Raw genomic sequence first — 16,265 nt, forward strand, 5'->3', positions numbered from 1 at the left:
GCCGGAGAACATGTTCACACGGGGGTGCCCAAAATGTCCATCTAGGGTCCGCGGCAGTGGAAATTTATACACTTTCCAGGCCGAGGATGGGGACACTGTACCAGGGGGTGAGGCAGCTGCGTTGGCAGAGCACAGGGCGACAAGGGATGGTCAGTCAGGCTTGCCACGGAGTCATAGCGGATGCCAATGCAGAACAGGAATTCTACTTAGGCCAAAGTTATACTCTGTTCAGCCTAGCAAGATGTCTAACTGGCCGGACTACTGCTAAAGTTCCTGTGAAAGGAAAACGTGTCAGTTCTTTGAGACCATCAAAATGGAGGGGAACGTGTGTGGGGACGGCCCCGGGGGTCGGGCGCGGATGCCGTAGGGGCGGCCTGGCTGCGGTGGCCGCGGGGGTCAGGAGAGGGCCGCGCAGGGCACTGGTGTCCACGGGAGTCCCGCGCCCCGCGGCCTCGAACGCGCGACGGGACGGGTAAAGGCGCCCCGCTCCCTGCGACCAACGGCCGCGCCCCCAGTTGGCGCTGGGAGGCGACAGAGCAGAGCGCACCATGTTCCACCTGCTGCTGCTGCTGCTCGCCGGGCTCGGGGGCTCGCCGGCGTCAGGCCCCGGTAAGGCAGGGCCGCCCCTGTGCCCCTCGCAGGCGCAGGAAGGCCTTTGTCGTGTGGAGGGGTCCCCGTGGGCATCAGACGGGGCTGTGAGCCCTGGACGGGCGCTCGGTCGGGGGCAGATGGCGACGGGGGAGAGGGGCACACTTGGAGTGTGCGTGTTGGGCCTCTTGGAGATGTCCCTGTGAGCTCTGAGCTGACCTCATCCGTAACCCAGAGGATAAAGGCGGCTGGGCCGTGCAGCCTGCAAAATACAGCCTTCCGGCAGAGCAGTGCCCACAAGTGACAGGTACAGCCCGTCTGAACACGGGCCTGGCTGTGGGCCTTTTGTCCTGGTCATCCCTTTGTTCAGCCATTACAACGCTGTAACATTGTGGCCTGTTTTCATATCAGGTGTGATATAATTGTGCCTTCCCAAAATGATCCATTTAATACGGTGTTAATTGTTGATATTTGAAGCATGCTTCATTCAAAATATAGTGTGCATAAAATTAGAAGAGTGATGGACGACGCTGTTGTAATAATATAGAGAGGGTAAACTTTGTGAGTTCTCGTTTTTTGAGTCAGTTTTAATTATGAATGTGTGTTCATATATACATATGATATATATATAGTTTCATTTGTATAAAGGGGATACATTTCGCCTATATAATTTTTTTTAAAGATTTATTTATTTATTTTTTTGATTGGAAAGGCAGATATACAGAGAGATGAAGATACAGAATGATCTGTTTCTGGACACTCCCCAAGGGGCCACAGTGGCGGAGCCCAGCAGAGGCAATCTGAAGCCAGTAGCCAGCAGCCTCTTTGGCACATGGGACATCCTCCCCTGCTTTCCCAGGCCACAAGCAGGGGGCTGGGTGGGAAGTGGAGCAGCCAGGACTCGAACCGGTGTCTATATGGGATCACGGTGGATGCAACGTGATGATTTTGCCACTAGGCTATCATGCCGGGGCTATATATATATATATATATATATATACTTTTAAGAGAATGATATTTCACTGTTTCCCCTCCCCACTGACTACCTGCTTTGTCTTGGTTTTCTTTTAATTCTTACAATGTTACACTTTCAATTTCACTATAATTATAATTATAATTATAAATGTAGACCTATAGTAAATAACACACGATTCTTTGGTGTTTTAACACAGAATACTGTCTTTGTGGTTTCTCAGGCTAGCCTGCCTTTTTCCTGTTATACAAAATTCTTGTGCTTCAGTGAGATTCTCTATCTTACAGTTCTAACCACTGCAGTTTCATATGATCTAGTTTTAATGATTATTTTCCATGTAAAAGAAAATATATATTGTTTTAAATATTTTGTTTTAGGAAACTGCTCTTTTCTTTTTTTAATGATTTATTTTAATTTGAAAACCAGATTTATAGTGAGAAGGTTTGAGAGAGGTCCTTCAAGCACTGGTTCACTCCCCAGATGGCTGCAATCTGATCTGATCTGAAACCAGGAGCCTCTTCTCGGTCTCCCACAAGGCTGCAAGGACTTGAGCCCTCTGCCTCTGCTTTCCGAGGTCATAAACAGAGAACTGGGTTAGTGGAGCAGCCGGACACCAACAGTAGTGCCCACATGGCAGATGATTAAATTGCTGTGTTACCGTCCAGACCTAAGTGATACTTTTCCCCCCCCTCTTTTAAATAGAGTATTTTTCTTGATATGGTTCCTTAGGCTCAGGGATTTCTCCCCCCCCCTCTCCCATCCTTCTCCCCCAAGTATTTCCTCCTACATTATAACCACAGTTCAGCCCCTCAGCCACAGTTCCATCATTCTGCTGTTCAAGTGTGTCCTGACATTGTAGATAAAAAGAATGGTATAAAGGCAGGCATTGTGTTTTCAAGATGTATCTAAGAGTTTCATTGGGCATCCGTCTTTTATTCATTCAGAAGTACAGATGAATATTGTGATGTATCTCCACTTTGTGATTAACTTGCCTATATTATACAGAGCCTCTGGATAAATATGTGTATATTTACGCTTGCCTAAAGACTTATTTGAAAGTCAGAGATAGAGAGGTGGTCTGTTCACTCCTGCAAATGGCCACAGTGGCCGATTTTTATTATGTGACCCAGGTAGAAGTGCCATCCTCTGGTGCTTTCCATATGCTTTGTTAGGAAGCTAGATCAGATGTCATGAAGCCTTGACTCCAACTGGCACACTTATATGAGATGCTGGCATTATGCCACAACCTGCCGGCCCGTTATTGCTTCTTCTATAAAAACATATTTGAGAGAGAAAGAGAGAGATCCTGTTCACTTCTTAAGGTGTCCAAAATGACCAGGGACTAGGCCGGGACTGAAGCTGGAAGCCAAGAAATCCATCTGCATCCTTCGTGTGACTATTTGGGAACTAAGGACTTGCTCTGTCAGCTTGTCCATCCTGGACTTGTACCTGGGTACTTGGCTCAGTATGGAAGGTGGGAGTCTGATGTGACCGTTAAACAATTAATGTGTTGGGCTTTCAGAGTCACTGTAGAAGCACGATTATTACACCATTATTATAATTTCTCACTAAGACTCATGTGATTGTCATCAATACAAAGAGAACAGATCCAGTGTGAGTTCCTAGATGCAAATTTTGAGGTTTTAATAATTCCTTTCCCCCACCTGGTTCCCTCCTGCCCATCCTTCCTCCATTGATCACTCTTTTTCATTTTTGAGATATCATAATTTACAATATCATAGTTTACAATATAGTCGAAGGCTTAATACTACTCTACATAAAGAGTTCAATAAATGAAAAATAAAAGGAAAACACAGTGATGAACCAGTAATATTTTCCTAGGTGAATGTTATGAAAGTGAACAGAAATTTAGAACTCAAATTTAAGACTTGTTTTCTTATTTTCTCCAGGTTCTCCAAATTCATTTCTTCAAGTCATATCACCAAAGGAAATTCAAACAAATGACAGCGGTAATTCAGAAATAAAATATGTAAGGAACATTTTTTTTTCTCTTTAGATCATGTTAAATTGTAACTTTGTCCTAGTTATCAAGTAGATCATCCCTATTATTGCATAAAAGTAAGTTTGTAATAGTACTATTAATAAGGGACTTGAACCATTTGCTTATATTCAAAACTCTGTTATTAATAATGAACTTAAGGAAAATATATATTGGAATTATTTGTATTATATAATATTTGTCATTTCCTAGTGTTAACTTTAAAAAGAATCAAGTGTCAAAGGGATATCTAGGAGAGTCAGATGAAGAGACTGATACAGGAAGAGTAACTTTTAATTCCAGTCTCCTTAATCTTCACATGGTTTTCAATCAAGAGAACCCTTCATTCTGTTATATTTATTGGAAAAGGAAATACTTCATTTTCTGATATGTTGAAAAGATTATTTCTCTGAATGTTCCCTGTGAATGTTGTTAGGTGATATAAGGTAAAGATTCTTGAGGGAGATTTTCATGTAAGTGGCCTTTTTTAAAGTACTTTTATGTGAACAGTTTGTTGTATAATTTGTACACCACCGAATGTGCCCATTGTAGGTGCACAGCTAAATGATGACTAGCTCATAGATTGAGCTGGGTGAACATTATCATAATCCAGTTGTGAAACATTTCTCTTGTCCCAAGTAGCTCCTTCTTGTCCATTTTAAGCTCACCTTTTACCTCCGTCTTGAACTCTGAAGACACTGATGTATTTTCTGCCCATATCTTAAAGTAGCTCTTTTTCTTGGGTTCATTCTTCAGGTATAATAATAACCCAGATGCGTCACATAGAAATTGTAACCTGAAGTGTCTGCATAGGCAGGAGGCTGGTGTTAGAATCCAGAACTGGGCATGAAATCCAAGCACTCCCATGTGGGACATGAGCGTCTCAATAGCTATCCTAAACAGCTGCTCCACAGTCACATTTTAGAAGGATGTACCTTAGTTGAAAATGGAATTGCATATCTGAGAGAGCAAGATGGCAGAATGGGGTGGGGATGCGTTAATGCATGGAAAGATTAGCTGAGAAGGAGAATGGGTACAATCCTGGGAAACAGGAGGGGACAGGCTGACAACGGAGGGACATCTGAAGACGCGTGCACGCAGGGAAGCAGCAGAGACGGCGGAGTGGCAATGCAGCAAACAGATGTCTCAGCAGCAGTTACAGCTTCACTGGAGGTCAGGCAGGAAGGGAAGGTCACTGGGGACTCAGGAAGTGAATCCAGCCATAGAATCGCAAGTTCCTGATGATTTTTAAAGCCTGATCATGGCTCAAAGCAGAGTGGTGGAGCAAAATTGGGCAAATGTGGGAACAGGGTGGATTTCATAGCCTGGATTCTTCCTAGTGTCACATCAGAGCCATTTTGACTTCTGCAAAGCCACTGGGGAGGAGGACAATATTGAGCTGTGCATGCACTAAGCCATGGAGAACTCACTTATGGCACAATGGATTGCATTGGTCCCACAAGCAAAATAATACCGACTTGGGATCCCACGTGTTCCATCCAAAATAGCGAAGAAAAGCATGTCAGAATTAAGTGACACCATCAAAATGTCAAACATAGATGCTATGGGAGTTCTGAAAGTACCAAAAGAGAAGAAGCTGGGTTAAAACATGTATTCAATGAAATAATAAAAGAGAACATTCCTAACATGGAGAAAGTAATGGGGACATATCTTTAGGCCTGGCAGAAAGGAAAATGCTCTTACAATAAAGGTGGGAACCTTGCTAATTTCCCATGTCAGCCCTAGATCTTGCAACAGGGAGAGGCTAAAGTTGCAACAGCAACTGTCCTGTGTGTCAGGAGGGTTCCAATAATCCCTGCAAGTTTTGATTTCCTTTGTGTCTCCATGGGTGTTGAGGAAGCAAAGGGGATGACTTGGAACCACACTGGGTCTGCTGAATTTAGGAATAAGAGTTATTACTCGCAGGATGGCGAAGTGACTGTCAGACTCAATGGCTTCTGAAGTCCGAGGCTTCCCTGAGGAAGAAGGCTCTCTGCTGAGGTGTTTGGCAGCCCTAGTTGAGGTATGTGGCCAGAGCTTCATCAAGTTCCCATTTTAACCAGTAACTCTTGATCTAGCCTGCGGTCTAGTCTGTGATAAGTGTGAACTCAAAATTTGGTGGGCATGCCTGATGCTCAAGGAGTGGCTTTTTAGATGATCTTAGGACTGTTTTTTCCCCCCTGGCTCATGTTTAGTCCTCAGTGTCTCATGATGTGGTGTATTGTAAGGCTCTCTCTGGAGTTGAGAGTTAGAAACTTCTTGGGGAGGCTTTCCATTTCCAAAGAAATGTAGAATGCAATCTTGTATGCTCCTTGGGTCCCAGGAGTTGCCAGTGGTGTTTCTGTTGGATACCATGTAAATGCTTTGTTCATGTCTCTTCACAGGTTCTCTCTGCTGTCCACAAATTTTTTCCTTTGCAAGGAGTCTCTCAAACTTTCCCATTGGAATGCACTTCTTCCAGCTCTCCTCCACTGGCACCCTCTGATTAAAACCCATGCTTCTATTGCCTATTGCTGTTGAAGTATCTATTCAATCCATCTTGTCTATAGTGTACGTTGGCTCTATTTCCTTACTGTTGTCTTCTGTGATTGATCAGACTATGATGCTGAAGTGTGCGCCCATTCTTATTGTATTACACTTTATATCTCTTTAAAGCAATGCCATTTGCTGTATAAAACTAGTAATCCTGGAACTGGATTCCTAAATGTTTATTGTAGTCATATATTCTTATTGACTTAGCATTTAGACATTACGTAGTGGATTTCTCTCTCTTTTTATAGTTTTTATCTTAAAGTCTATTTGTTTGATGTGAGAATAGATACTCCGCCTGGCTTTTGATTTTCATTTACATGGAATATAATTTTCCATTCTTTCTCTGTCAGTTCTGTATTTATTGATGAAGTGTATGTCTTGTAGGCAGCATACAGATGGATCTTCTTTCTTCTTTCTTTCCTTTTCTTTACTGATGGGTCTTATTTTTTAATACTTTTGGCTGGAATTTGCCCTTTTTGAAGACTTATTCTTTAATTCATTTATTTAAAGGCGGAGTTGAAAAAGAGTAAGTGAGAGAAGGAGACACCAGACACCTCCCCATCGCAACACATACACAAATTTTCCAACTGTCCACGACTTTACTCCGTAGATGGTTGCAATAGTAGATCTTGTAGCATCCGAAGCCAGGATCCAGGAGCTTCTTTCAGGTCTCCCACATGGGTGCAAGGGCCAAAGCATTTGGACCATATTCTGCTGCTTTTCCAGGTATATTAGCAAGGAGCTGTGTCAGAAGTGGAGCAGCCAGAAGTCAAAGAAGCACCCATATTGGATGTCAGCATCACCAGAAGCAGTGGCTTTGCTGCCATACCACAGCACCAGGCCCAGAATGTACCTTTTAACAGTGCAATTTAGTTTGTTTATATTCAAGGTAATTATTGATGAGTAATGCCTTGGTGCTGCCATTTTCCGCCAAAAATATTTCTAATGTTTATTTTTAATACACTTTAGTTTCCTACCAAGGGCATTTCTGCCTTCACATTCTTTAATGTATGCTGATTTGATTTCCTTTGGGTAAATTTCTAAGAGCGGGATGGCTGGGTAATATGGTAGATCTACTTCTGGATTTCTGAGGAATCACCATCCTGTCTTTGTAATGTTGTACTAGTTTACTTTACCATCAACAGTGGGAATATATTTCTACCAGTGCATTAGCGTAACTTTGCTATCATATCCATCGTCAACATTCGCTATCTTCATTTTTGCATGGTAGCTATGTTAACTAGAATGAGGTGGACCCTCATTGCTTTTGTTCAGATTTCCCCAGTATCCTATGTTTCTGAATATTTTTTCATGAATCTGTTGGTCATTTGTAATTCATCATTTTATAGCTGCCTGTTAACGTCCTTAGCCCATTTCTTTATGTGCTCTGGATATTAATCCTTTATCAGACATGTAGCTGGCAAATATTTTCTCCCATTCAGTTGACTGCTTTTTCACTTGTTCCCTTTTGCTGTGTAGAATCATCTTAGCTTATGAGTAAGAGCTTCACTGGATAAAGTACTCAGGATTAGCAGGTTTTTAGTTCCATAACTGGGACTATGTTTTTCTATTCTCTAACCTATAGGGTGTCTATTGAAAAATCTGTTGTCAGTCTAATGAATGCTCCTTTAAAAGGCGTGTGGTATTTCCATCTTGTAAATTTTAGGTTCCTTTTTTTTTTTTGTATTTTACTTTGTATAGTTTGACTGTTATGCTTTGATCATGGGAAATTGGGCTTCTGTGAGCTTCCTGTTTGGATGTCTGTACATTTCTCAAACTCTGGAATTTTTGTGCCATTATTCCACTGAATAGGTTTTCTAAGCTGTTTTTTCTTGTTCCTAAAAATTGGGCATTTGATTTTTTTCATCATATCCTATGGATGCTCAGTAGTATTTTATTATTTCCAATTCTTTCTTCTTTTTATTTCTAAGTCTATATATTTCAAAAGACTTGTTTTCTAGATCAGGTATCCTTCTACTTCATCAGTCATGTGTTAAGCCATTGTACTGTTTTTATTTGACTTGTAGAATGCTCCATGTCCAGTCTTTCTTCAGTATTTTTACCGTCATTTTAAATTTTTCTCTCTTTTTTTGGTAGTTTTTTTTTTGTCAATTTCCAATTTCTCCCGGTCCTATGTTAATGTATTATTGTGTTCTTTTTCGGGAATCGTATTGTCTTCCCTGTTTGTGTTTCTTACATTTGTGCACTGAGTTCTGCGTATCCGGGAGGGGGGGGGAGTATCTTATTCCTGCCACTTCTAGGGACTTTTTCTTGATGGCTTCATTCTCTGGAGCCCAGTTTAGCACCTGAGTCTTAAACTTGAGCCCCGGGTGGATGTGCTGCATGAGACAGATAAGTTAATGTTTTTTGAGTGGGACAAGAATTCCGAGTAAGAACAATAGGGGGCATGACTGATCACCACATGTGTGCATCTCTGATCAGACCTTGATAAAAAAAATTAGCTGGCTGATATATGTAGCTTTATTTCAGGGCTGTCGATTTTAATTGACCCATGTAACCGTTTTTATCACAACGTTGTGCTGTTTTAGATATATAGTTTTGTGATAAGTTTGAAGCTGAATATAGTGATGCCGCCTTTTTTAATTTTATTTTTTCAATTTTCTGTTTAAGATACAATTCCATAGGCTCTGGGATTTTCCTTAGCCCCTCACCAAATTCCTTCCCCGCCTCCACTGATTTAAACTATTTTGTTACAATAGTATAGCCCTAAGTAAGCAGTTGTAAGTCCATCATTCTGCTATTTAAGTGTATCCTGACATTGCAGGTACGAACACTGGCAGAGTTCAGCATGCTATTGTCAAGATATGTCCAACAGTTTCATTGGGAGTTCATCTTTTGATTTGGATGTAGAGGTGCATACTGCATCACATCTTCTCAACTGGACATGATAATCTCTATTACAGAGTTACTATACATCCCCTTAACTGAGAAGCCATGAAACAAAACCAACAACAGGAAGAAAAAACAGGAAGTTAACAACAACAGGAAGTTAAATAACATGCTACTGGATGACCAATGCGTAACTGAAGACATAAAAATTAAAAACCTTCTTGGAGAAAAATGATGCTACTGTATGATCTATGAACCAGTGAAGAATTTAGTGAAAGAAATGATTTTAAAGAAAGGAAAATAATAACAAAAAATCAAAATCCAGCAGTTGCAACAAAAACAGTATTGAAAGGGCTATTGATCTTCTATTTTGCATGAAGGTTGCCTTACATCAAAGAGTTCATATGATATTTGTCCTTTTGGGATTGACCTATTTCACTGAGCACAATGATTTCTAGTTGGGACCATTGGGTTACAAGTGATAGAATTTCACTATTTTTAATGGCTGAGTAGTATTCCACAGAGTAGATATATGTACCATAGTTTATTTACTCCTCTTTGGATGGGCATCTGTGCTGTTTACATGTCTCTGCTATTGTAGATTGTGCCATTGTAAATATATGATTACAGATACACACGCAGCTTTCCTTTACAATGGATATATTCCTAGCAGTGGGATAGCTGGTTCATATGGCACGTTTATTTTCAGTTTTCTTAGCACTCTCCATACTGACTCCCACCAGCAATGAAGGAAGGTACCTTTGTCTCCACAGCCATGCCAGCAGGTATTGTTAGTAGAGTTCTGGATGTAGGTCAATTTCACTGAAATGACTTAGAACATCAATGTGGTTTTCATTTGCATCTTCCTGATGGCTAGGGAGCCTGAGCATTTCTTGTATGTCTATTATTCATTTGAATTTGAATAGTGGAGAGGAACATTAAATAGCTTGGAATTAATCTATCCAAATATTTGGAATACCTCTGTGATGAAAACTATAAAACATTTGAAAAAGAAATAAAATACATTAGAAATGGAGAAACACAAGAGACCATGAATAGCCAAACCTATTTGGAAGAATAAAAATCAAGCTGGAGGAATCATAATTCTAGACCTTAAACCACACTACAGAGCAGTGGTCATCAAAACAGTGTGGTACTGGTACAGAAACAGAGACATGGAAGATCAATGGAACAGAATAGAAACCCCAGTAGGAAGCCCGCACCATGTATAGCCAACTCATGTTTGACAAGAAAATTGAAAACAATTTATGGAAGAAAGCATGGTCTCTTCAACAAATGTTGTTGGGACAATTGAATTGCAGCCTGCAGAGGTAAGAAGCAAGACCCCCACCTGTCACAGTATACAAAAATCACCTCTAAGTGGATCGGAAAATTAAATCTGCACCCAGAAGCCATTAAAGTATAAGAGGGAAACACAGGAAGCACTCTCCAAGATATAGGAATTGGTTAAGACTTCCTGGAAAAGACACCAAAAAGCTCAGGGACAAAATAAACAAAATGGGAATGTAGCAAACGAAGAAGCTTCTGTACAGCAAAGGAAATGATCAACAAAGTGAAGAAGCAACCAGTGAAATGGGAGAAAAATCTTTGCACACTACACAACTGATGGCGGTCCAATATTGAGGATGTACAAAGAGCTTCAGAAACTTGGTGACAGCAAAAGAAACAACCCTGTGGAAGAAAATGGGCAAAGGAAAAGAACAAATGTTTTTCAAAAGATGCCTCCTCCTTGATTTTCTTTCAGGCATTGCTGGAGATATGCTGTGCCTTTGATTGTGTTCTCTCATTGTGTAATGGGTGACATCAGTATTTTGATTTGGGGACATTTTAATGTTACCAATGATTCCAATCAAGCAGCGTTTCTCTTGTCTTGACAATTTCTTCCATCAGTGTCTTATAATTACAATGTAGAGTTCTTTCATTTCTTTGGTTCTATTTATTATTAAATATTTAAGATATTTTGTGGCTCCCAGTGCAATTTTTTCTTGAGTTGTCTTCCACTGAGATCATCATTGGTCTATAAAACTGTTGCTGGTTTTTTTGGATGTTGGCTTTGTATCCTCTGAAATAACTGAATTCTTTTATTTGCTTCAGAATGTCCTTGGTGGAGTTTTTTTCTTTTCATGTGAGGATCACATTTTCTACAACGATGGCTGTTCTGGTGTCCAGTTTTGATGTTCTTTATTTTGTTGTCTTTAAGTGCTTTTTCTAATTTGTCTAAAATTATATGAATTTTAGTCTTTGAAAAGCGTGTCCTAACTTTGTTTCCGATCTCAGGGGAAAAACTTATTATTCATTACGATATTGGCTATGTTTTTGCCATTTCATAGCCTTTATACTACGGACATACTTTCCTAATGCATCCGATTTTTTGAGAATTTTTAATTATGAAAAGATGCTAAATTGTCAAATTCTTTTTCTAGATGATCATTTATTTTTGTTCCTTATTCTGTTTATGTGATTTATGATGTTGAGTGACTTGTGCAAATCGCACCACCTTGTAACACTGTGAGAAATCCAACTTGATCGTGGTGTATAATACTTTTGGGTTTTGTTCGGCAACCTTTTGTTTAGAATTTTGCTTCTGGGTTCGTCAAGGATTTGGGGCTGTGATTTTTTTTTTTTTTTTGGTTTTGGCATCTACAGGACTGTTGAACAATTAGTGTTTGCCTCATAAAATGAATTTGACAGTGATCCATCCTTTTTATTACTTTGATTACCTTGGAAAATATTGAAGTTTGTGTTGCATTTTCTGTGATGTGCAGACACTTGCATTTAGAAACGTCTATTTCTGAAATAACTTTAATGTCAGGGTTTTTTCCTGTACTCTGCTACCTTTTCACATATTCTGTTTAATCACATGATTTATGAGCACTTACATTTCTGATTTTCGGTATTAATTTTAGCTTCTGTAATTACCTTTACTTATTGCAAATCGTCATATTAGGAGAGAAATTTTATGTGAGTCGTGGTCATGTCTTTCTGATTTTTTTCGATTATGATCTTTTTTTCTTTTTCATGTTTAAGTTATATGGATTTTTCCCTCTCAACTTCTGATGAGATTTACTATTTTTTATTATGTCTAATATCTGTGTAGTTCCTCCATTACTATAGACAAAAGTATTACTAGTATGGCCTCTTTGAGCACTCAATTATTTGAGCACTGTTATTCTCTTGTTAAAAAGATTTATTTTATTCTATTTTATTTTATTGGAAAGGCAGATTTACAGAGAGAAGGAGATATAGAGAGAAAGATCTTCCATCCGCTGGTTCACTCCTCAAGTGGCCACAACTGCCAGAGCTGAGCCGCTCTGAAGCCAGGAGCCAGGTGCCTTTTCTGTGTCTCCTATGTGGGTACAGAGTCTTAAGGCTTTAGGCTGTCCTTGACTGCTTTCCCAGATCATAAGCCACTGAGCCGTTGCTCTGGCTCCTATTATTATTTTAATGTAAGATAGCTTCAGTCCTTCTGAAAGGCGGATTTGTGGTACATGTATAATTCTCTAGACTGGTTAAGTCATCCTGCATCTAATGTTCGTGGCTTCCTGCTTAGTGAGTCTTTTAAAAATAAATTTTCCTGAGAACGTGGTCATGTGGGGCATCTCATCATTTCTAGGAAATTGTGATAGTGAGGTGTTCCATTCATGGTGGGCTTAATCTTACTGAGTAAATAACATTTTCTTTGTTTCGATATGCTTAAAGATCTAAGAACTTGCCTTTTTTTTTTTTTAATGGTGTCGTACAACAAATGGATTCTGTTTGGCAATATTTTGTTGAAAATTTTCTGTTTTGTGAATTCTATTTATATAAAAATATATATTTAATTTGTAAGGCAGATTTTAAAGAGGGAAGGGAGATAGAGAAGGTCTTCCATCTGCTGGTTCACTGCCCAAATGGTCACAATGGCCAGAGCTGATCCATACTGGGAACTAGGAGCCCCTTTCTGGTCTTGCATGTAGGGTACAGCATCTTAAGGGCTTGGGCCATCCTCAACAGCTTTGCTAGGTCATAAGCAGAGATTGGATCAGAACTGGAGCATCCAGGACACCACCTGTTGCTCATACGGGATGTTGATACCACAGGGTGAGGACTAGCTCGAAGCCACAGCCAACCCCTCTATGGCTGTTTCTGTTTTACATTTCTCCCCTGCTTTCTCCTGCTCGATAGTCTTTGGCTTAAGAAGACACACTGCTGAAAATGCCCAACATTAATATCAAAAAAGTGTTTTATCCTCTGTATCTGATATTAGAGATTATTTGATAGTTTAAAATTTACATTGCCATAATACTGTCTTGCTGGTAGGTGTTTCCATTATAATGGGGGGTTTATTTACTCCTGTGAACAAGCATGACAGACACAAAAAGGGTTGGAGAGGGGCAGATGTGCAATTGAGAAAGTAAGAAAAGTGGCAAACATGAGATAAAGACTATGAAATAAAGGCTATGAGATAAAGCCTGTTAAAGGGTGGCCAAGGAGAAGTCCCCTCTCCTGCAGAAAGAGGTCAGCCTAGAAAGGTTGCTGCTTCAATCTTCCATTGACCTGCTTGGGGGAGTCAAATTACAGCTGGTTTCATGTTGATGTCAACCAGCCAATGCTTGAAGATCAAGAAGCAACAACCTGATCCGAGTTCAGAAGTCAGTATGTGAGAGTCTCAAGGGTGTCCTGAGGCATACAGTCCAGTGGCCCTTGGACCACCGCCTGCCTGACGACCCTCATCTTTGCTGTTGGGTGCAGACCACTGGCTGGAGAGCTTGGCACCAGCAGTCTGTGAACTCAAGACTTCAAATGCAATCTGTCCTGCTCTTTTTTCTAAGTGACACTGTTGTTATTATTTGTTTTTATAAACTGCCTGTTGCATTTACCTGTTTAATTGGTTATTTACACAATGGACCATTTTTACACAACATTTACACAATATAGTTACACAATCTACCACATTTGCACAATATACACAATATACCATTGGTGCATATTACGATCCAGAGGAGCCCTTGTATTGGTTTCATTCTCTTTCCCATAACGTGGTAGTGCAGTTACTGCTGCTAATGCCGTATGAGTACATATTTCCCAAGAAGATTGCCTTGTGGTATTCCAATGATTTCATGGAAAAGTTTATGGAGCCGATGACTGACAGTTGTTCAGGTTCGCAGTACTAGGATTTATGCCTCGAGGGGGTGTATTTTGGTAAAATGCCTTTTTCAGAGCCCTTTCTGAGACCAGGAGGAGTCTAGTCCTTACTTGAAATCACACCCAGTCTTAACTTTTACCACTTAGTGATTTGGTTCTGGTACTTGTATCACAAGTTTCTAGTAAGACCATGTCTTTATAAAGTTGTTTGCAAAAACCTTGATATTATGGTGATCTTTTGTATTCAACACGATTGTTGATGCAGGAAGTGGTGTGGTTCTAGGTACTGACTTTAAAGATTTATTATTTAAAAAAAATTTTTTTTTTATTGGAAAGGCAGATATACAGAGAGGAGAGACAGAGAGGAAGATCTTCCGTCCAATAATGCCGGTCCGAAGCCAGGAGCCTCTTCCGGGTCTCCCACGCGGGTGCAGGGTCCCAAAGCTTTGGGCTATCCAAGACTGCTTTCCCGGGCCACAGGCAGGGAGCTGGAAGGGAAGCGGGGCTGCTGGGATTAGAACTGGCGCCCACATGGGATCCTGGGCGTGCAAGGCGAGGACCTTAACCACAGCGCCACCGCGCCGGGCCCGAGTTAGCTTTTTTAAAGATGTAGTTAAATTAAAGCTTGGTGGTGACAGCTGCAAAAGATATTATAATTTTGAATATAGTGCATAATTAAGTAAATTACCATTTCAAGAACTAAAATGTACAAAGTATAAATTTCCCGCATAATACCATTTTTGGTGAATCATAAGGTTGCATTGAGAACCATAAGAACCCACTGAGAGGCTATTTCTTCCAACTTCCTGTTACAGATATTGGTGCCTTCTGACTATCATTGTTGCTATGTAGTTTTAGAACAATGAAAGGGCAGAGGAATACTGACATTTTTATACAGACGGGAGAATTAATTTGCTATGATTATAATGATGTATGTTTGCTGCTGAAAATGGGGGCACAGTGATGTTTGGGGGACTCAATCGATTCTCTGTACTTGTCTCAAAATCCATATGTCTAGCTTTAACTATAAATAGGAAGATACAGACATGGATAAGGGGCCCAGAAAGCCTTCTGATGAAGATCTAGGATATCCTATCAGGCAAGACACCTGCAATCGTGAAATGCTGAGTGAGAGTGAGCGCTGACTAGAGCAGTCAGAAGCAGCGAGGTCAAGGTGCCAGGCTACAGCTGCTCTAGCAAAATCGTAGCAGGTGCTGTTGGCATGTGCCCAGCCCCCGGTCCCTGGTTACAACACCCTCCGTCAGTTCAGAGTGAGTGTGTCTTCTGAAGCAAGCTCATGACAAGTAAGAAGACTGAGCCATAAATTAAAAAAAAAATTTCATATGATCTTTCAGGACCTTATTGCTCCGCTACTGGACTGCACAAAACATTGAAAGAGAAACTAACGTCAGTTCTTAACCTAATCGATTACAAAATATCTCAGAGGATGGACCTCTGACAAAGCTTTTCTTTTTATGAGACAAACACCACTGGGGCACCTGCACTGAATAGACACAGCACAGGAAACTAAAACTACTGCTAAACATAGATCATTTGCACATCAATGCGTTTCTCAACGAAATGTTAGCAAACATGTTCCAAACAAGATTGTGTATCATGATCAAGTGGATTTTTCCTAGAGTTAAAGAAGTCATTGAATATTCCCACATCAGGAGGCATTGTAAAGTCACTCAATAAAAGACGTCATCTCAAATGGCATAGAAAACACATCTGATAAGATTCAGCATCGTTTCATGGTAATAAACTCACAATCACACAGAGAAGAAACAGATGCTAATAAGGTGCTGACTGGGAAAAGCTGAAAGCATTTCCCATCAGATGTGAAACAAGGGTGTCCACTTTCACCACTCTCATTCCATATCGTATTGGAGACATTAGCCAGTGCAATAGTGAGGGGCGAGGGCTTCATTGCAGGGATGGGCGTGTTAAAATACGTGTGTAGATTGTACATGGAGAAACATAACACTCCACCAGGAAGATGTTAGAGCTGATAAAAGCAATTCAGTAAAGTTGCAAGTCAGCAGCCAATGATGAACTTACTGAAAGATAAATCAACAAACAATGGGATGCTGGACTCTCTGCCATTGTCCATGCCCACAGTGATGAACTTATGACTGTTTGTGAGGGACGATGCTGTTGTAATAATATGGGAGAACT

The 16,265-nt window shown here is 40.4% G+C and overlaps 1 protein-coding gene across 1 annotated transcript in view; it reads left to right on the top strand.

Moving 5' to 3' along the window:
• Positions 1 to 5,511: 5,511 nt before the first annotated feature.
• LOC121149887 (disintegrin and metalloproteinase domain-containing protein 32-like) overlaps positions 5,512 to 16,265 on the top strand; it is a 71,197-nt gene continuing 60,443 nt past the window's right edge. The window contains 1 exon segment of the mRNA XM_040970553.1: positions 5,512 to 5,583. Within this exon segment, the coding sequence (XP_040826487.1) occupies positions 5,512 to 5,583 (72 nt within the window).

Source organism: Ochotona curzoniae, unplaced genomic scaffold (assembly GCF_017591425.1).
Source record: "Ochotona curzoniae isolate NIBS_2020 unplaced genomic scaffold, NIBS_Ocur_1.0 contig_1976, whole genome shotgun sequence".
Classification (NCBI taxonomy): domain Eukaryota; kingdom Metazoa; phylum Chordata; class Mammalia; order Lagomorpha; family Ochotonidae; genus Ochotona; species Ochotona curzoniae.